This window comes from Hypanus sabinus, chromosome 2 (genome assembly GCF_030144855.1).
Source record: "Hypanus sabinus isolate sHypSab1 chromosome 2, sHypSab1.hap1, whole genome shotgun sequence".
NCBI lineage: Eukaryota > Metazoa > Chordata > Chondrichthyes > Myliobatiformes > Dasyatidae > Hypanus > Hypanus sabinus.
Window position 1 is genome coordinate 179,130,902 of NC_082707.1, and position 22,200 is coordinate 179,153,101.

A 22,200-nucleotide genomic window follows, 5' to 3' on the forward strand; every position below is an offset into this window, starting at 1 on the left:
GCACTGGAAGCATGGCTACACTTGCACTCTGTCTCCACCACGTGTCCTTGGATTGTGTTTACTGACACATCAATGTTTCAATTTACTGTACATGTAACAAATAAAGCTAATCATATCTTATCCTCTCAGCAGTTTATGCAGATGGAAGCAGGAATCTTATCAAAACACAGATTGGCCAAAGGGCCAAATGGTGACAGATGGAGTTCTGCAAAAGGAAGTGTGAGGTTATCTACTTTGAAACTACATAAGTACTGGTGAGAAGCTGTGAACTCTTAAGGAAAAAGGTGATTTTTGTCTCCGTACACATGACATTCCAAAGCACAAAAAGCAATTAAAAGGCACACTACATGTGGCTCTTATCTCAGGGAGGGTTGAACTCCTGTGAGGATGAAGTCATGCTTCAGTCATGCAGAGTCTTGGCCAGACAACATAAAGAGCTCTTTATTCAATATTATGCACCACACCTCCCTCTGGATGGTTTGAACTTGCAGGGGACCTGCACACTTTCACCAATTTGCTATCAGGAAGAAGGTACAGGAGCCTCAGGACCCACATCACCAGATTCAGGGACAGTTACTACCCCTCAAAGATCAGGCTCTTGAACTAGAAGGGATGACTTCACTCACCCCATCACTGAACTGTTCCCACAACCTATGGACTCACTTTCAAGGACTCTTCATCTTACGTTCTTGACATTCATTGTTTTTTTTTTGTCTTTCATATTTGCAGTTTGTTGTCCTTTGCCTATTGGTTATTTGTCTGTCCTGTTAGGTGCAGTCTTTAATTAATTCTACAGTATTGCATTTCTTAGATTTACTGTGTATGCCCACAAGAAAAAGAATCTCAGGGCTGTACTTGGTAACAGATGTGGACTTAAACAATAAAGTTACTTTGTACTTTGAGTTTCTTACATAAAAGTCCACAAACACACCCAGCTCTCAAGTTCCAGTACCTTTCCTGGGTCTCCTCCCCATTCATGTTTCTCAGACCACACATCCACTTCCAGCACAAATCCCTTGCTAATTTTTCACCATTTCTGTCTGCTCATTCGAGGCTTCAGCTGTGTACTTCTATGCCTGCAGCTTAATGAAGACCTGGCCTGCTACAATGTTGAACTCTTCTTCTGCCTTTGCCTCCATGGCCATTTTTTGTGGCCAGGAATTCTCATCTCCAAACTGATTACTCTTTCTCCCAATCCACTTGGGCATCCCTCTCTGATGTTGTACTCTCCCTTCATCTATTCATCATGAATTGCCAGTGTTACCTTACTGTTTTCCCTTCAACCAACACACACAAAATGCTGGAGGACCTTAGCAGGCCAGGTTATGGAACAGTCAACATTTTGGACTAAGACCCTTCATCAGGACTCTTCATTTGGACTGTAAGACCATAAGAAATATTCACCGTCTCCCTTTACCCACTGTCCACTACACCCCCAATCCAGTTAACTGCTGATCCAGTTAACCACGATATCATCCAGATCGATACAGATGACAAACAACAAAGGACACAGAACTGATCCACACGGCACACAACTAATCACAGGCCTCCAGTCAAGAGAGGCAACCATCTACTACCACTGTCTGGCTTCTCTCACAAAGCCTATGTCTAATTCAATTTACTACCTCATCCTGAATGCCGAGCAACTGAATCTTCTTTGCCAGCCTCCCATGCGGAACCTGGTCAAATGCCTTGTTAAATCCATGTAGGTAACGTCCACTGTCTTGCTATCATTAACTTTCCTAGTAACTTCCTCAAAAAACTCTATAAGAAAGATTAGACATGAGGTATTACACACAAAGCCATGCTGAGGAATCCTAATGAGTCCATGTCCATTAAAATACTTCTATATCCGGTCCCTTACAATATCTTCCAATAACTTTCCCACAACTGATGACAGACTCACCATCCTGGTTTCTGTTTAGAGCCTTTTTTAAAGAGCGGAACAACATTGCCTATTCTCCAATCCTCTGTTACCTCTCCTGTTACTAAGGATGTTTTGAATATCTCTTTAGTTCCCCAGCAATTTCTGCACTTGCCTCCTATAGGGTCTGAGGGAATACCTTGTCAGGCCCTGGGGATCAATCCACCCTGATTTGCTTCGGGGTAGCAAACACCTCCTTCGCTGCAATCTGTACAGGGTCCATGAAGTTAATGCTACTTTGCTTCACTTCTACAGACTCTGTATCTGTCTCCCAAGTAAATACAGGTGCAAATAAAGCATTTAAGATCTCTCTTATGTGCGTTGGCTTCACACATAGATTACCATTCTGGTCTTCCAGAAAACAGATTTTGTCTCTTGCAATCCATTTGCTTACACCTTGTGGTTTTTAATTCCAGATTTTCTGCATCTGCAGGTTTTATTATCAACAATTAATTCTTGTTTAGCAAGGATACCACAATTGAGAGTCACAAAGCAAAAGGCTCAGCCTCAGAAACGAAGGATGTCCCTTTAGAACAGAGATCGAGGAATTTCTTTAACCAGAGGGTGGTGAATCTGTGGAATTCATTGCCTCAGATGGCTATGGAGGCCAATTCATTGCATATATTTAAAGCACACGTTGATAGGTTCTTGAATAGTAAGGATGTCAAAGGTTATGTGGAGAAGGCAGAAATACAGGGTTGAGAGGGATAATAAATTAGCTATGGCAAAGCAGATTCAATGGGCTGAATGGCCTAATTCTGCTCCTATGTCCATAAGTCATAGGAGCAGAATTTGTTTAGATGAGCAAATCTTTTGAATCTTATGGTCAAAAGGAGATTAGATAAATTGTGCAGATTATTATTAAAATTGAATTTTTGATGCAGACATGAAAGCAAAACAGCCAGCTCTGGTGCTGAAAACATATAATAACCTGTGCTTTCTACAACAAGGCATGCAGTTCCCTTATAACTTTTGTTCTTGCTGGCACAGCTCACTCTGCTGCAGTGGAATGGGGAACACAATAACTGGAGTAGCCCTGATAGCCTTTATACTGGGAAAGTAGGTATGATCTCACAACTTACTGAGATCACAAGCTGAAAACAGCTCGAGCTGGCTGCATTCTCCATGGTAGTATAAATCACACAGAGTTGGCTCCTGTGCTACAATGCTTTCATGAAAAATATGGTTTGGATTGTTCAGCACAAATACGCAGGCATGCATGTACATGCCATCACTAGGTCACCTTCAGGTATTTCTATACTGCCTGGTTTCCCTCCACTTCAAGATAAGAATAAGGATTGTATCTCATACAATCTCTGATAGATCCACCCATCCCTTGTCGACCAGAACGTTCTGCCTTAGTCATAATCACCCTGTGCTGAGCAGTGGGTTTATATAGGCTTTGGGAAGATTCCTGTTGTGGTTCTGTTTAACACTCGTTAAACAGCACGCAATTCCACTTACAGCTTAGACCTAGCCCTTCTCTTTCATTACTCCCCAATGCATCTCTTTAATTTGTTCTCAGGGCGTGGACGTCTATGGCAAGACCACATTGCAAAGGCCTTCTTTGTCAGAGACTATCAAAGCATGCTACACAGTGTGGGACTAGACTCACATGAAGACCAGGCCAGATGAGAATGACAGGCTGCCTTCCCAGAAGGCCAGACAAACCCATTGACCTTTTACTACAATCTGGCAGTTTTCACCATTACTTTTGATGCCAGCTATAAATCAGCAGATGCAATAAATTCATTTTCACAGCCTGCCATGGTGGGTTTGTGAGTCAGCTTGGGCTTAGGGACAGCTTGCTCAGCTCCAGTTCAGGTGATTTTCCTCTTGAGATATAAATTGTTTCTGTACCACGGTATTTTTTGAACTCCCACTTATCTTCTTTCACTTTTCCCATTAAACGATCTATCAAGTTTAATGTGCAAGATCTCTGTCATCAGCTAAAATTCAGCATAACAAGATTATGAACCTGAGTAAATGTTTCACATCTCTTCTTTTCAAACACCGCAGTGAGGTCAATTACACTGTGACTGCTCTTAGATAAACTTCAAGGATGGCAGAGCTATTAAACAAATCTGCCTTGTTACTTATTACTAAGTCTAGTATGACCTGATCATTATTGGCTCCATGATATATCAATGCAAAAAACAGTCCTGAACACACTTCGAAAATTCCACATATTTCAAGGATTAATTACATGATTAACCTACATGCCAGATGTTCTAACGATTTAATATAGTACATTTTTAAACAGAAAGGCCATTTGACCCATTGAGTCTTTCAAAACATTCACAGAACACTACAGCTCAAGAACAGATCCTATGGTCCATGTCTCTGCCAACCATGATGTCAATCTAGACTAATCCCATCTGCCTGTACATGGTTTACTGTATGTCCCTCCATTCCCTGTCCATTCTTGTGCCTGTTTAAATGCTTGTTAAAAATTGCTAGCACACCTGCCATCACCCAGCAGGTTTCCATAGTTCCATGAACTACTTATTCCTCTGTAGTTTATTCTCTTGCCTACGTATATTAACATTTTCAACTGTCTTTCCACCCATCTACACAAGGGCTAATTTACTGTAGCCACTTAACAAAACAATACAAATTGGTTTCCTTCTACAAATTGTCTCATAACCCTCGATGCTTGTTGTGTCTAGAAACTTATCCATCTCCTTAAATTTATTCAGTGACTTGTGATAGAGAATTCAAGTTTCACCATCTGCTGAGTGAGGACATCTCATCTCATCTCAATCTTTTCATGTTGAAACTACCCTGCCTTTGCTGGTCTCATCTCTTTAGTTGTGTCTTCTGTCCTTTCACAGCTATACCAGGAGGCCAATACTGAACTTCCATCCATCTTAGTTTCTTTCCTATTGCTTAATTCTACTCTCAGGTCTCTACTCATTTTATCCTCTCTCTTTAAAAAAAAAAAAAATATTGCAGTCTCAGCATTAATCATCTTCTCTACCATTTCCCCCATCTTTCTTCACACGTTTAAGTCCGCAACCTAAGCTGTCCTTGAAGCAGAACCAATAGGAAAATAAAAGAGCATTAGGCCAATCGTGTCTGCTTGCACATTTAATGTGATCGTGGCTTATGCTCTATCTCAATAAGTCTCACTCCCTCCCCATGATACTATGTTTTTTATCTAACAACCTGCCAAATCAGAATCAGAATCAGAATCAGACTTTAATCGCCAAGTACCTGTGCACATACAAGGAATTTACTTCCGGCAGATGTTGTCTCTCTGCTCATAACAATAATAATGATAAATATAAATGAAAATATAGATTATACATACAAGTAGTGCAATCCAAGTAATAGTTAGCCGACAGTTAACCAGCAGTTAACTGTTCAGCAAAGTGACCGCAGTAAGGAAAAAACTTCTCCAGTGCCTATTTGTCTTAGTCTGGAGGGAACTGAAGTGCCTACCAGACGGAAGCAGTTCAAACAGTCCGTGCGCAGGATGAAAGGAGTCCTTTATGATGTTCCCCGCCCTCTTCTTCAACCTGGAAGAGTACAGGTCCACAATAGAGGGCAGGGAGGCTCCAATGATGCACTCGGCAGTCCTCACTGTGCGCTGTAGTCAAATGTATCCAGTGAATTGGCCTTCACAGCCCTCCAGGGTTCACCATCTTGAGTGAAGTTTTATTTCCATCATATATTTACTCCACAACAGCAGTCACAGAATAATACAGTACTGATTTTTACATCTCACCAATTCCACACCAAACTTTATACCCCTCCATACTAATTCCATTTAATTGCATAATCCGTATCTGTTTTTGCCTTGCCTATTCTAAGTATTGGTAACGTGTTCTAGATATCAACCATTCCCTATGTAAAGATAAACTTACGCTCAGATTGCTTTTAAAACTCCTTCCTTTCACCTTAAACTTTTGCCCTTATGGTTTTGATATTCATACCATAGAAAAAGAGATTCTGACTATCCACCCTATCTATGTTTCTTCAGGGTCCTGCCAATTACCCTCTGCCTTCCTCTTACATTTGACCTTCCAAAGTGCAACACCTCACACTAGTCCAGATTAAACTCCACCTGTTATTTTTCTGCCCACATTTCCAACTGGTCTATATCCTACTTTGATAACCTTCCTCACTATCCATAACTCTGCCAAATCTTGTGTCATAGTCGTAGAGCCACTATCACAACCTTACATTTCTTGCAATTGCCTGCAATCTCCTTACAAATTTGTTTCTCTAAGTCCCGCAGACTGTTAGGTAGTCTATAAAATAATCCTATTTAGTGGTCATCCTTTTCTTATTCCACAGCTCCACCCATATAGCCTCAGTGGACAAAGTCTCCAATCTTTCTTGTCTGAGCACTGCTGTGACATTTTCCCTGACTAATAACATCACCCCTCCCCCTTTAATTCCTTCTACTCTATCACATCTAAAACAAATGAAGCCCAGAACATTCAGCTGCCAGTCCTGCCCCACTGCAACCATCTCATTAATGGCTTCAATGTCATAATTCCAAGTGCTGATCCATGCTCTAATCTCAACCGCCCTTCTTATTAATTTCCTCACATTGAAATAGGTGCACCTTAGAATATTAATCCCACCAAGCTCAACCTCTAGGCTCCTGTCTTTGTATGCAAGCTTAACAACATCTTTTCCCACTATCACTCCGCTATCTGCTCTATGCTCTGGTTCCCATCCCCCTGCAATTCCAGTTTAACCCACCCCTCACCCCCATGCAGCACCAGCAAATATTCCCACAATGATATTAGGCCCCCTCCAGTTCAGGTGAAAGCCATCCCATCTGTACATCCCATTTCTTCCCTGGAAGAAAGCCCAATGATCTAAAAATCTGAAGTCCTCCTTCCTGCACCATCACTTCAGACACATGTTAAACAGTATCATCTTCCTATTTCTGGCCTGACTAGCACATAGTATGGCTAGTAATCCTGAGATCACGACCTTGGAGATCCTGCTCCTTAACTTTGCACTCAACTTCCTGAACTCACTTTGTAGGACCTTGTGATCCTTCCTACCCATATCATTGGTATCAAGGTGGACTACAACCTCTTGCTGCTCATCCTTAAGAATGCTATGGACTCAATCCAAGACATCCCTGATCCTGGCACCAGGAAAGCAACACACCATCTGGGAATCTCATCTCATCCATAGAACCTCCTGTCTGTTCCCCTTACCATTGAGTCCCCTTTCACTGCAGCTCACCTCATGTACTGCTTAGCCTTATGAGCCAGAACCAGACAGTGCTAAGACCTGACTACAGTGGCTTTTCACCACTAGGTCATTCCCCCCACTCCCAACAGCATCCAAAGCAGTATGCCTGTAATTGAGGGGTTCCTGCATAGGCTGGCGATGCCCTTTTCTCTTCCTGATTGTCTCCCAGTAATCTGTGTCCCCTGTATTGCCTGATATTCAACCACTCAGACTCTTGAATGATCTAGAGTCCATCCAGTTCCAGCTCCAGGTCCTTAACAGTTTGTAAGAAGCTGCAACTGGATACACTTCATGCAGATGTCATCCTCAGGGACACTGGAGGACTCCCTGTCTCCCCACCTCCCACAAGAGGAGCATCCCACTATCCTGCCTGGATCTCTACTGTTCTAACTGAGCAAATATGAACAAGAAAGAACAATAAACTGGAGGGGGGGAGGAGAGAGGGTAGCTATACCTACAGCTTTTTTGCCTTCTCTAACTGAAGCCTCAAAGAACTAAAGCTTCAAAATCCCCACTAACTCTGTCCACTCTAACAATAGCTGCTCCATTTGTACCTGCCTTACTTTAATTTATTCATGCCAATTAATCCTGAATGCTGATTGGCCACTGCTCAAAGCTCCAAACAGCTACGAATCGCTGACTTTTCTACTCAATCGGCAAACCTGAGTGAACTACATCTCCTCTGGCTTCCAATGTCTCTGATTGGATGTTGCTTGAAGCTCCAAACTGCTGTGAGTTACTGAGCTATAATTATACTCAAAATTTAATAATAATACAGCATAGCTTGGATATCTTGGAAAATGTCTCCAGGGCAGAAATGGGCATAAACTTTAAGTTGAATGGAGGAAAGTAAGGGAATGTCTGTGGTGGATGTTTTTTTTTTCTTTACACAGAGAGTGGTGGGTGCGTGGAATGTACTGCTATGGTGGAGGTAGAGGCAGATACATAAGGGACATTTAAGAGACCCTTACGTAAATAAATTACTCAAAATCTATCTATATTTAGGGGCTCCTAACATTTTTTTTGCCATGAAGCCTTACCATTAACCTGGGGGTCCATCAACCCAGGTTGGGAACTCCTAATCTACAGTCTTTGCCCCTTCTCACCTAAGCCTCAATATCCCACTCTACACAGGCCCCTCAAACAAAGGTGCTCCCACAATAGTTGCTCTGCTTAAATTTAACCTCTTTTTCATTGGCCCTTGCTAAGTAGCTAACTACCCCATGACCTGTGGTACTCAGTATGTTCTGACTGCCCCTATTCACTTCTTTTGAGACTCTCAGCCTCACAATCCACCTTGTTATGATTGTGAAATTTATTGTTTACCTGCACTGTACTCTTTTGGTAGCTTTTACACTTTATTCTACATGTTATTGTTTTATCTTATTCCAGGTCAATGCAATGTGGAATAATTTGATCTGTAGGAACAGTATGCAAGACAAGCTTTTCATTGCATCTTGAAATATGTTGTGATGGATATTCACTGCCAGGATCAAGGGGTCTTTTTGCTAAGCTCAGCTTTCTAACATAACAGTTGATACTTCTAAAGATTGAAGAATTGTTTTTGAGCAACTTAAACTTCCAACCACTATTCTTTGTTCAGTTTCTTGTTGCAAACGGCAGCTAGGCTTCAGTTATTAATTTAACTGGCGAGCAAAAATCAGTCTTAAGTTAAAAGGACAGCTTTGCAAACAAACAGCACTGTCTATAGAGCACAGATTACTGGCCTAAGGTGCACGGAGCTGGTTGTTCAAGAAATGCAATGTAAGACAATGGGTTATGTTATTTGGACTACATCAAACCAGATAACACTGGATAAATTATTTAGTTCAAGGGATCTTGTAGACCAATTGATACTATCACGTAGCACATCAAATAGCTGATCTATCAATAGTGGAAGATTTGTGTACTCAGAGTCAGCATTCACAGCATGAACTTTTGATATTTGAGAACTCTGCACCGAGAATCTTTTCGACCATCTGTGTGAAAAGGTATCTGAAAAAATATCATGTGTGTGAAGTCACCCAAGTGGCAGAAAAATAGTATAAATGTAAGAGAGCAGTTGGTTTGTTATGAATGATCAAGGAACATTAAGAAGAATGACAAAAAGATGGGGTTAACTAGAATCCATTCCTCTGCCTTCAATTTTTGCAATGGACAACTTGATTTTTTGCAACTCATTGGTATGTCTTTTTAGCTTATAGGAATTGTACCTGTGTTTTCAAAATCATTTTGGAATTTGGAAATCTTTCATGAGATAGAAAATCTCTGAGCTTTAAATGTGTCTTAAGAATTTTATCTAAATTTAAAGATGTATCACTAAAAATAAATGAACGATGTTTAAATTACTTCCCTAGCTGGAAGTATCTCCTCTTGGTAGGGAGGGAGCACTCACCATTCAAATCGTGGGCATTGGCAGCTAAACTTGCTGCAGAGGATAAAAAGGGAACTAATCTATTCCCTCTGTCACTTGGTCTAGATTCTGCAACTCCCTACCTGAAACAGTATTATATGCTCATCATCAGCACAAGGACTACTGAACCACAGCAAAGTGGGTCAGTGTTACCTTCTCAAATTCAGATTAAGGGTGGGCAATAAACACATCACAATCTGAAAATAAATCATCCAAAAATTAGAAAGTATGTGAAAGAGAAAATGAACAAGAAAAGGGTTGGCCAGGGATGTCCCTTTGCCAGAGGGCAGAACTGAGGGAGAGCTGCCCTCTGCCAAAGTATGTATTATGAGGGAAAGGTGTATTGAATCAATGCTGCCCTGTTAGAAGGGCAGGTTGAGGGAAGAAATTTGGAATACCTGGGTAGACAATGTGGTTGGCATTGACTGGTAGGCTGAAGGATCTGTAACTGTGCTGCATTGCCCTTTGGCTCTATTTGTTAGCACAGACTGACTACTCTGCATTTTGCAATGTTTTTCTTCTTTGTGGTATTACTTTTAACTGACAACATGACCCATTGACTGGAGGAACTTTATCCCACAACAACCTAGACCTCACCCTGTCACAAATGTTTCCTTAGCCCTATCCACCCCTCTCACTATCTTCTCTGCAATTTTCAACCTGCATTTCTGCTCTTTCCAGTTCTGAAGCAATGTCTTCAATCTGAGACATGGACACTTTTTCTTTCTCCACTTCTCTTTCCATAGGTGCTGCCTGACTTACTGAGTGTTTACTACATTTTCTCTTTAAATTTTATTGAGGGACATGCATTAAAATAATTTAAAAGACCTTTGGACAGGAACATGGAAAGGAAAGACTTAGAGTCATATGGGTCAGACACAGACAAATGGGACGAAAGGCAACTTGGCTGGCATGGGCCATGTGGGTCAAAGAACCTTGGTCCTGTATTTTGTAACTCTGAGTCCCTTCCTTCTCATCTTATCTCACCTATTGCCTGCCAGCTTGTACTTTTCACCTCCACCACCTTCTTTTTCTGGCTTCTGCTCCTTTCCTTTCCAGTCCTGATGAAGGGTCTGGCTTGAAATGTCAACTATTTATTCTCCTCCATAGATGCTACCTGACTCACCGAGTTCCTCCAATATTTCATGTAGGTTGCTCTGGATTTCCAGCATCTGCAGAATCTCTAACTGTGAATCAGTATACTTTTAATATTTGGTGCCAGCTATCTAGCAATTGATGAGGCCAATCCATTCGATTTTAGGGTTAACAGTACTTCTGATAAGAGCCAAAACGAGAAATGAATGGCTAAACAACTTACAGTTACAATTGAACAAGAGAGTGAGAAAAGCAATGCCACAGGCAACTGAAAAGTTCGAATGCTCTGTTTCATGACAGTGGATGGAGCAAAAGTTGGTGGCAGCAGTGGGAGGTAAAAGGGTACAGCCTGTACTTGGATTGCAATGGACAAAAACAAATTATATACAAAATATAAAAAAATAAATTAAAGACATAATTAAAAATGAAATCCACAAATAATTTATAAAATAAAGCAACAGCTTAAAGAAAATGGAGAGAAATCCCTGGGCCAGGTTTAGTTTTCACTGAGGGTACGTGGGTGGGGGTGGTGGTGAAGGTGACCACAGGGAGCCTCGAATCAGCAAAGCAAGCAAGCTTCACAGTGAGCTGAGAAATGCCTCCTGCCAGAGGTTGTTAGTCAAGTTTTTAATAAGTGGGTTAGCTTGTCTCCATGTGAGGCAAGTTAATTTGAAGTCCCGCATTCAAAGCAAACCATCTGATGCTTGGCTCCCAACCAGCACATGACAGAGGTTTTCATTACTTGTGTTTATTTATTTTTACTTTTATTAGATTTTGCCTTTTCAAAATGCTGTGCAGTGTGTTCTTGGAGAAAACAGAATTCTGTCCCATGCCACTAAACTTGGCTTCATCTTTCCATGGTCCATGCGATTTCTCCAGCTCCTCCAAAGATGGCATGCATACACTCGTAGGGAAATGCTAATGCATGTTCAATCACACTCTTAAGAAAACAAGAAATAGAAGCTGGAGTAGGCCATTCAGCCCTTTGCAGATTTTCTCCCACACAACAGGGTCAACAGTTGATCTTTAATCTCAGTGCCACTTTTTCTGCACTGAAGGGACATCATTTTAAGGTAACTGGTAGAAACTACAGGGGGGATGTCAGAAGCAAGTTATTTTTAAACAGAGAATGGTGAGTGAGTGGACCACCCTACCATGGGTGGTGGCAGAGGCTGATACATTAGGGATAATTAAGAAACTCTTAGATAGGCACATGGATGAAAGAAAAATCAAGAACTATATAGGATGGAAGGGTTAGATTGATCTTAGAGTAGGTTAAAAGGTTGTCACAACATCATGGGCTGAAAAGCGTGTACTGTACTGTAATGTTGTACTCTCTATATTTTAATCCCATTTGCCTTAATTCCCTAGAGTGAGATAGAACATAAATGAATGCACTACACCACACAGGTACTGACAGAACCTTGCTCCCCAACTCAGCTGCCAATGTTTAATCCTGTAACTGGGGTGAAATTGTAAAGGATTTCTTGGTCTCTACAGTCCACAGGCCCTACCTCATTAAGCAATCAGAACCCTCTTTGCACTACACTAGTGGGACCACCATATCACAGACATATGTTGCCAGTAAACAGTCATTCCTTTAACTAGAGAAGACATGAGACTGCTTCATCCACTCTTCCCAGAATTGCATTTGAGTTGGGAGTGTCAGGGCAACCAAGTGCTGGAATCTATTCTGAATTCTGCCACAAGACAGGAACCTCAATTTCTACATAGACTCAACTTAATGCTGTATATCCTCAACCATCCCAAACCACCGTCCATTTCCACTCAGGGCATTTAAGTATTCATGACTCTCTGCATTTGAAAATGCTGTCTATCATAACTAATGTGTGACACCAATTTTCCTGTAAATCGAACAGTGGAAAAGTGGTTTGGGGGGAGGGTGGTGATCCAGAGGGTGTAAGGGTGGTGAGGTCAAGAATCGCCAGCTAAGCTGCAACTTGAAAAGAATGACCAGCAAACACACAAGGACTGTTATCTAGAGTCCAACTCATATGAAAAGAATCACACAGGTCAAGGACTGCAGGTTCCCTTCTCTTTACAACATTAGTGAATGATGTCCTCAGTAGACAACTTTTCAACTTAGAGGGATCAGAGAGAGAAAATCTGCAGGAATCTGGAGGCAGAGCATGAAACATAAACAGGTGGGATATAGACCACATGCAGGCAGCAGAAATTAGTTTAGATTGGCAGTCTCCCCTCCAAAGAACCTGTGTATACTTCTCGCTGCCTCACCAAAGCAGCCACAATAATCAAAGACGCCACCCACCTCAGACATCCTCTCTTCTCCCCTCTCCCATTGAGCAAAAGGTACAAAACCCTGCCAGAGCATACCACCAGCTCAAGAAAGTTTCTATCCCACTGTTATGGGACCGCTGAACTGTCCTCTAGTATAGTAAGATAAACTCTTGACCTCACAATCTATCTCATTATAAACTTCCAACTTATTGTCCACCTGGACAGTACTTTCTCTGTAGCTTTTACATTCTGTTACTATTTTACCTTATTCTTTCTCAATGTACTTTGTAATGATTTGATCTGTATAACCAGTATGCAAGACAAGCTTTTTTACTGTACTTCATTACATGTGACAACAATAATTCAATTCCTAGACGAGTTTTTCACAGTACTACGATACTTGTGACCACAATAAACTAATTTAACAATTTAAAATTTGTCATGGTTGGCACAGAAGGGTTTGGTCCTGTGCAGTAAACTTCTATGTTATATGTAAGTGGGATTAATTGGATGGCTCATCCAAACTGAATAAGCAAATATGCCTCCAGTTAATCATGTTTTTCTAATTCTTACAAGTTATAACGTGGACAAATTTGAAGGCAGAATACAGAGTTAATGGCAGGATTCTTAGCAGTGTGGAGGAACATAGGGATCTTAGAGTCCACAAACTCACCCAGCTCCATCATGGGTACAAAGCTCCCCAGAATCAAGGACATCTTCAAGGGACGATGCCTCAAAAAGGCAGCATGCATCATTAAGAATCCCCATCACCCAGGACGTGCCTTTTTCTCATTGCAACCATCAAGGAGGTGGTACTGGATCCCGAAGACACACACTCAACATTTTAGGAACAGTATCTTACCCTCTGCCATCAGATTTCTGAATAAACAATGAACCAACCCATTAACACTACATCAATTATTTTCCTCTTTTTGCTCCCTTTCTAAACTACTTATTTTAATTTAACCTTTAAAATATATTTCAATATATATTTCTTATTGCAATTTAAAATGTTTTATTATGTGCTATAATGTACTGATGCCACAAAAAAATAAATTTCACAACATATGCCCATATCTTAAACTCGATTCTGCTTTTATTTCTAAATTTTGCTGTGCAAGTTGATAGGGTAGTTAAGAATGGTCTGTTGAGCTTAATTAGTTGCAGTGGGGGGGGGGGGTGGAAATTGAGTTCAAGAGCCGCAAGATAGACCACACTTAGAGTATTAAGTTCAGTTCTGGTCAACTCATTATAGGAAAGATGTGGAAGCCTTAGAGAGGGTGCAGAGGAGAGTTACCAGGATGCTACCTGGACTAGTGGGCATGTCTTATGAGGCAAAGTTGAGCAAACGAGGAATTTTCTCTTTGCAATGAAGGAGGATGTGAAGTGATTCGATAGAAGTGTACAAGATGATAAGAGTGGACAGTTAGAGACTTTATCCCAGGACAGAAGTGGCTGATACAAGTGGGCAACATTTTAAGCTGACTGGAGAAAAGTACAGGTGAGAAATCAGTGGAAAGTATTTTTTTACACACAAAGAGTGGTGGGTGCATGCAATATGCTGCAAGGAAGGTTAGGGGTATTTAAGAAACTTAGATAGGCACATGGATAAAAGCAAAATGGAAGGCTACTATGTGCAAGGATTGGGTTATATTAATCTTAAGAGTAGGTTAAAAGGTTGGTATAATATTGTGGACCGAAGGGCCTGTACTGCAGTGTAATGTTCCATGTTAAAGTCATAGAACACTGCAGAACAGAAACAGACCATTTAGTCCGTGTCAAACTATTAATGTGCTTAGTGCTATTAACCTGCATCCAGATCATAGCCCACCATACCCCTCTCATCTATGTACCTGTCCAAATTTCTCTTCAATGTTGAAATTGAACCCACATCCACCACTTCTTCTGGCAGCTCGTTCCACACTCTCACCACCCTTCGAATGAAGGAGCTCCCCCTCATGTTCCCCTTAAACATTTCACATTTCACCCTTAACCCTTGACCTCTAATTCTCGTCTCACCCAAACTCAGTAGGAAAAGACTGCTTTCATTTACTCTATCTATACCCTTCATAATTTTGTATACCTCTATCAAATCTCTCCTCATTCTTCTAAGTTCTAGGGAAAAAGATCTTAACCTATTCAACCCTTCCCTATACAATGCCTAAAAAAAATATTCACACCCGCCCCCCCTCACTAGGAAGTTTTCATGTTTTATTGTTTTACAACACTGTGGATTTAATTTGGCTTTTTCTGAAACTGATCAACAGAAAAAGGCTCTTTCATCTCCAAGTGAAAACAGAACTCTACAAAGTGATCTAAATTAATTACAAATACCAAACACAAAAATAATTGATTGCATAAATATTCACCCCCTTTAATATGACACACCAAATCATCACTGGTGCAACCTACTGGTTTTAGAAGTTGCATAATTAGTTAAATGGAGATCACCTGTGTGTCATCAAGGTTTTTCAATTGATTATAGTAAAAATATGCCTGTATCTGGAAGATTCAACTGCTGTTGAGTCAATATCCAAGCAAAAACTACACCATGAAGACAAAAGATGACACCAAACAACTCCACAAAAATATTACTGAAAAGGACAAGTCAGGAGATGGATATAAGAAAATTTCCAAGTCACTGAATATCCCTTGGAGTACAGTTAAATCAATCATCAAGAAATGCAGGGAATATGGCACAACTGTAAATCTGCCTACAGCATGCAGTCCTTAAAACCTGAGTGACCGGAGCTATGATGTTGTGGCCTTTACAGAGACTTGGCCCAAGTACCAGGCTTTAGATGTTTCAGAAAGGACAGGAAGGGAGGCAAAAGAGGTTGGTCGAGGCACTGTTGATCAGAGATAGTGTCATGGCTGCAGCAAACGAGGAAGTCATGGAGGGATTGTCTACGGAGTCTCTCTGGGTGGAAGTTAAAAATAGGAAAGGGTCAATAACTCTACTGGGTGTTTTTTTATAGACCACCCAATAGTAACAGGGACATCGAGGAGCAGATAGGGACATAGATTCTGGAAAGGAGTAATAATAACAGGGTTGTCATAGTGCGAGATTTTAATTTCCCAATTATCGATTGGCATCTCCCTTGAGCGATGGGTTTAGATGGGATAGAGTTTGTTAAGTATGTTCAGGAAGGTTTCTTGACATAATATGTAGATAAACCTACAAGAGGAGAGGCTGTACCTGATCTTGTATTGGGAAATGAACCTAGTCAGGTGACAGATCTCTCAGTGGGAGAGCATTTTGGAGATAGTGATCATAATTCTATCTCCTTTACAGTAGCATTGGAGAGACACAGTAACAGACAAGTTAGAAAATCGTTTAATTGGAGTAAGGGGAATTATAAGGCTATCAGGCAGGAAATTGGAGGCTTAAATTGGAAACATGTTCTCAGGGAAACATACAGAAGAAATGTAGCAAATATTCAGGGGATATTTGCGTGGAGCTCTGTATAGGTATTTTCCAATGAAACAGGGAAAGGATGGTTGGGTACAGGAAGGCTGGTGTACAAAGGTTGTTGTAAATCTAGACAAGAAAAAGACCTTACAAAAGGTTCAAAAAACTAGGTAATGATAGAGATCTAGAAGATTTTAAGGCCAGCAGGAAGGAGCTTAAGAATGAAATTAGGAGAGCCAGAAGGGGCTGTGAGAAGGCTTGGTGGACACGATTAAGGAAAACCCCAAGGCATTCTACAAGTATGTGAAGAGCAAGAGGATAAGATGTGAAAGAATAGGACCAATCAAGTGTGACAGTGAAAAAGTGTGTATGTAACTGGAGGAGATAGCAGAAGTACTTAATGAATAACTTGCTTCAGTATTAACTATGGAAAAGAATCTTGGTGATTGTAGAGATGATTTACAGTGGACTGAAAAGCTTGAGCGTGTAGGTATTAACGATGAGCATGTGCTGGAGCTTTTGGAAAGCATCAAGTTGGATAAGTCACCAGGACCGTACAAGATACAGCCCAGGCCACTGTGGGAGGTGAGAGAGGAGATTGCTGAGCCTCTGGCGATGATCTTTGCATCATTAATGGGGACTGGAGAGGTTCCAGAGGATTGGAGGGTTGTAGATGTTGTTTCCTTATTCAAGAAGGGGAGTAGAGATAGCCCAGGAAATTATAAACCAGTGAGTCTTACTTCAGTGGTTGGTAAGCTGATGGAGAAGATCCTGAGGGGCAGGATTTATTAACATTCGGAGAGTAGTAATATGATAAGGAATAGTCAGCATAGCTCTGTCAAAGATAGGTCATGCCTTATGAGCCTAATTGAATTTTTTGAGGGTGTGACTAAACTCATTGATGAAGGTAGAGCAGTAGATATAGTGTATATGGATTTCAGCAAGGCATTTTATAAGGTACCCCATGCCAAGCCTATTGAGAAAGTAAGGAGGCAATGGGACCCAAGGGAACATTGCTTTGTGGATCCAGAATTGGCTTGCCTCCAGAAGACAAACAGTGGTTGTAGATGGGTCATATTCCGCATGGAGGTTGGTCACCAGTGGTGTGCTTCAGGGATCCGTTTTGGGACCCTTACTCTTCGTGATTTTCATAAATGACCTGGATGAAGAAGTGGAGGGATGGGTTAGCAAATTTGCTAATGACATAATGGTTGGGGTTATTGTGGATAGCATGGAGGGCTGTCAGAGGTTACAGTGGGACAATGATAGGATGCAAAACTGGGCTGAAAGTGGCAGATGGAGCTCAACACAGATAAGGTGAGGTGGCTCATTTTGGTAGGTCAAATATGATGGCAGAAATAGTATTAATGTTAAGACTCTTGGCAGTGTGGAGGATCAGAGGGATCTTGTGGTCTAAGTCCTTAGGACACTCAAAGCTGCTGCGTAGGTTGACTCCATGATGCATACCGTGCATTGGCCTTCATCAATCATGGAATTGAGTTTAGGAGCAGCTATATAGGACCCTGGTCAGACCCCACTTGGAGTACTGTGCTCAGTTCTGGTCGCCTCACTACAGGAAGGATATGGAAGCCATAGAAAGGGTGCAGGGGAGATTTACAAGTATGTTGCCTGGATTGGGGAGAATGACTTATGAGAATAGGTTAAGTGAACACGGCCGTTTCTCTTGGAGCAATGGAGGATGAGAGGTGACTTGATAGAAGTGTACAAGAAGATGAGAGGCATTGATCCTGTGGATAGTCAGAGGCTTTTTCCCAGGGCTGAAATGGCTAGCATGAGAGGGCACAGTTTTAAGGTGCTTAGTAGGTACAGAGGAGATGTCAGTGGCAATTTTTTTTTTTTTTTTTTAAACGCAGAGTGGTGAGTATGTGGAATGGGCTGCCGGCGACGATGGTGGAGGCAGATACGATAGGGCCTTTTCAGAGACTCCTGGATAGGTATATGGAGCTTCAAAAAATAGAGGGCTATGGGTAACCCTAGGTAATTTCTAAAGTAAGGACATGTTCAGCACAGCTTTGTGGGCCAAGGAGCCTGCATTGAGCTGCAGGTTTTTTATGTTTCTGTTTCTAAGGGGCTAGTGAGGGAGGCCACCAAGTGACCTATAACACCTCTGGAGGAGTTACAAGCTTCAGTGGCTGAGATGGGAGACACAGCACAGACATCAACTGTTGCCTGGGTTCTTCACCAGTTGCAGCTTTATGGGAGAAAAGCAAAGAGAAAGCCACTGTTGAAAAAAACTCACATGAAATCTCAACTAGAGTTTGCCAGAAGGCACATGGAAGACTCTGAAGTCAGATGGAGGAAGGTTCTGAGGTCTGATTAAACCAAAATTATGCTTTCTGGCCGTCAGACTAAATGCTATGCTTGGCATAAGCCAAACAGTGCACATCATCAAAAACACTCCATCCCTACCATAAAGCATGGTGGCGGTTGCATCATGCTGTGAGGATGCTTTACTGCAGCAGGCCCTGGAAGGCTTGTAAAGGTAGAGGGTAAAATGAATGTAGCAAAATACAGGGAAGTCCTGTAAGAAAACCTGATGCAATCTGCAAGAGAATTGCGACTTGGGAGAAAATTTATCTTCCAGCAAGTCAATAACCCGAAGTATAAAGCCAAAGCTACAAAGGAATGACTTAAAAACAACAAAGTTAATGTCCTGGAGTGGCCAAGTCAGAGTCCAGACTTCAATCTAATTGAGAATCTGTGGCTGAACTTGAAAGGGGCTGTTCACTCACAATCCCCATGTAATCTCATGGAGCTTAAGCGGTTTTGTAAAGAATGGGGGTAAAATTGTAGTGTGCAGATGTGCTCAGCTGAACGGGACCTATCCACACAGACACAAGACTGTAATTGCTGCCAAAGGAAAATCTATTAAATACTGACTTTAAGGGGAGTGAGTAATTGTGCATCAATTATTGTGTTTAATAATTTAGACCAATTTGTAGAAATTTGTTTTCACTTTGACACAGGAGTCTTTTCTGTTGATCAATGTTAAAAAAGCCAAATTAAATCCACTGTGATTCACTGTCGTAAAACAATAAAAGATGAAAGCTTCTGGGGGGGGGGGGGGGTACGTACTTTTTAACGGCACTGTAACATCCTTCTAATTTTTTTTCTGCACTCTTTCAATTTTTTGACATCTTTCCGTTAGGTAGGTGACCAAACCTGACCACAATACTCCAAACTAGGCCTCACCAATGAAGTGTACAATTTCAGAATAACATCCTAACTACTGTAAGCAATACTTGGACTTATGAAGGCCAATGTGCCAAAAGTTTTCTTTATGACTACCAACCTGTGACACCACTTTCAAAGAATTATGGATTTGTATTCCCAGCTTCCTCTGTTCTGCGCACTCCTGTAAGTTTTATGGCAGTTCTAGAAATTCACACATCAGTGCAAAGCTGCAATGAAAAGCTTCCAAGAATACAATGTGTAGAACAGGGCACAGTACCTATCCAGCGTGCTGCACAGTTCCAACAACCAACAGTTACTCTGAGCTCCGATGCTTCCTGTCAGGAGTTCGTATATTCTCCCTGTGACCATGTAGGTTGCTACCTCCACCCATGTAAAACTGTGCAGCTAGATTAATTGGCCAGGCTCCTCATTTGGGTGCATCAGGAGACTCAGAAGGGAGTGGGTATGTGAAAGAGAATGGAATGCTGAGTGCTGGCATACATTTGATGGGATGAAATGCCCCTTTAACTATCATGAGCAAATGTATAAAAGTAATCAATTAAACATGATACATACCAAAGCAGTTGGCTTTATGGGGCACAAACATTTTGGTGGCAGAGGCAATGTGAAGCTCAGCTGAGATGAGTGCCTTGATGATGAGGTCCTCAATCTGAGCCATCAAAGCTGCAGAGGGAAGAGTGGCAACAATAGGAATGAATTCTATCCACAGTCATACACCAGCTTTGGACCACCAAACCCCATCAGTGGCAAAACCCACAACATTGTGCACCCACCCACCTCTCCAGTCGGGCACTGCTTCTCACTGCCCATCACCTGAAGGCAGATCCCTGCTGTGGTGCAACAGCACAGGCCTGCACACCCTCAGTGTAAGGCCAGCCAATGCACAGGGAAGTACTCTCATTGATTTCCATTTCTCGATGCAGCTCTGAAGCTTTCACTGAATGGTTTATTGTACTAGTGGGACAAGGATTTCAGAGTGACCAAGTAAGTGATAAATTTTAGGCGGCTAGCTATTACAGTACCAATGATTGGGGTTCAATTCCCGGCACTGTCTGTAAGGAGTGTGTACAGTATATTCTCTCCACAACCAATGGGTTTCCTCCCACATTCCAAAGATGTATGGGTTAGTAGGTTAATGGGTCACATGGGTATAAATGGGCAGCATGGGCTCATTGTGCAAGAAAGGCCGGTTACCCTGATGTATCTCTAAACAAAATAAATAAGTAACTGGGCTACAAGCCACAGAGCAAGATGTCACTCACTGGCTGTGTCCACTCCTTCTTGCTTCAGGTACCGCAGCATGGCACTCATACTCCACTTGTTTCCATAATCCTCCACTTCCGGGTCATCACAGCTAAAAAAAAGATTGAAGAGGAATGGGATGATTAGTGCAGTGCTCTCTGCTAGAGAAAGCAAGTCCAACTTTAACTGCTATTTCAGTCAGGAGGGAGAGCGAAAAAAAGAATTTGTATTTATGAAACCTCTTTGGTTTCCTTTGCTGCGTAAGTCTAGGGAACACACATTCTCATCACACCAAACCCGTGCGATTGAGATGGCTTTCCCACCCCAAACCCCAGTCTGTGTGGATGCTGTGTAATTTGCCACCCTGTTACAACTCAGTGCCAAGAAGTAACAGACAGCACACTGCATACGATTAAAATAATTATATTTATAAATCTTAACTAAACGGTTAGTAAAGAAGAGGAAAAAACAAAAAAGGGCCCATTATCATTAAACAGTCAAATATGCACAAGTTAGAGCTCAACGCTTCCCAAAGTAACATTCACCGATCCTCAGTAGACCTCAGCACTTTGCTCCATTGAAATATAGTCTCCCACCGAATCGAATCCTACCACCTGTTCTCTCCAGCATCTTCTCTCCGTTTCTCGCCAAACAAAGGACCCCAGCTCACATCAGTGTCAGGCACGCAGCACAAATATCCACTCCCTTAATTGGATGGCCCACATTCCAAAGCACCCATTATCTCTAACTATAACACAAACACTACTTCTATAGAAAGACCACTACATTAGCAGTGAAACCCTTCCCAGGGTGTTACAGTTATATACAACAAACAAAACTCAGCAAGTTAAGCTGTAGCTGTGGAGGAAAATGGGCACTGGAACAGAATTTTTTATCATTGCAGATTCTACTAGCTCCAGTCTCTTCTGTCTCCAGTTTGTACTGAAATAGTATCTACTACAAAGGTAACCTTTGATACCCTTACTGATCAAAAATCTATAAACCTCCACTTTAAACATACCCAATGACTTGGCCTCCATTGCCATCTGTGGTAATGAATTCCACAATTTCGCACTCTCCGGCTAAAGAAATTCTTACTCATTTCTGTTCTACAGGGACATCCTTGCATTCTGACACCATTCCTTCTGGTCCTAGACTCCCACCGCACCGCCTCCACTGGAAACATGCCCTACACATCCATTCTATATAGGTACTTCAATATTTAATAGGTTTCAATGAGATCCCTCCTCATTCTTCTAAACTCTAGTGAGTACAGGCCCAGAGCCATCAAATGCTCTTCATACGTAAACCCTTTCACTCCTAGGATCCCAAGCAATGTGATAATGATCAGATAATTTATTGTGAGTTGTTTAATACAATGACAAGGGCACCAGAAGTTCCAAACTTTTATACAAA

The 22,200-nt window shown here is 41.6% G+C and overlaps 1 protein-coding gene across 11 annotated transcripts in view; it reads right to left on the reverse strand.

Moving 5' to 3' along the window:
- Nucleotides 1-22,200, reverse strand: part of ttll5 (tubulin tyrosine ligase-like family, member 5) — a 439,573-nt gene that overhangs the window by 305,811 nt on the left and 111,562 nt on the right. For all 11 annotated transcript variants that reach the window (XM_059960284.1, XM_059960287.1, XM_059960300.1 and 8 more), the window contains 2 exons: nucleotides 20,805-20,896; nucleotides 20,098-20,205 (listed from right to left, as the gene is read on the reverse strand). In XM_059960284.1, the coding sequence (XP_059816267.1) occupies nucleotides 20,098-20,205; nucleotides 20,805-20,896 (200 nt within the window). The remainder of the gene's footprint in view (nucleotides 1-20,097; nucleotides 20,206-20,804; nucleotides 20,897-22,200) is intronic.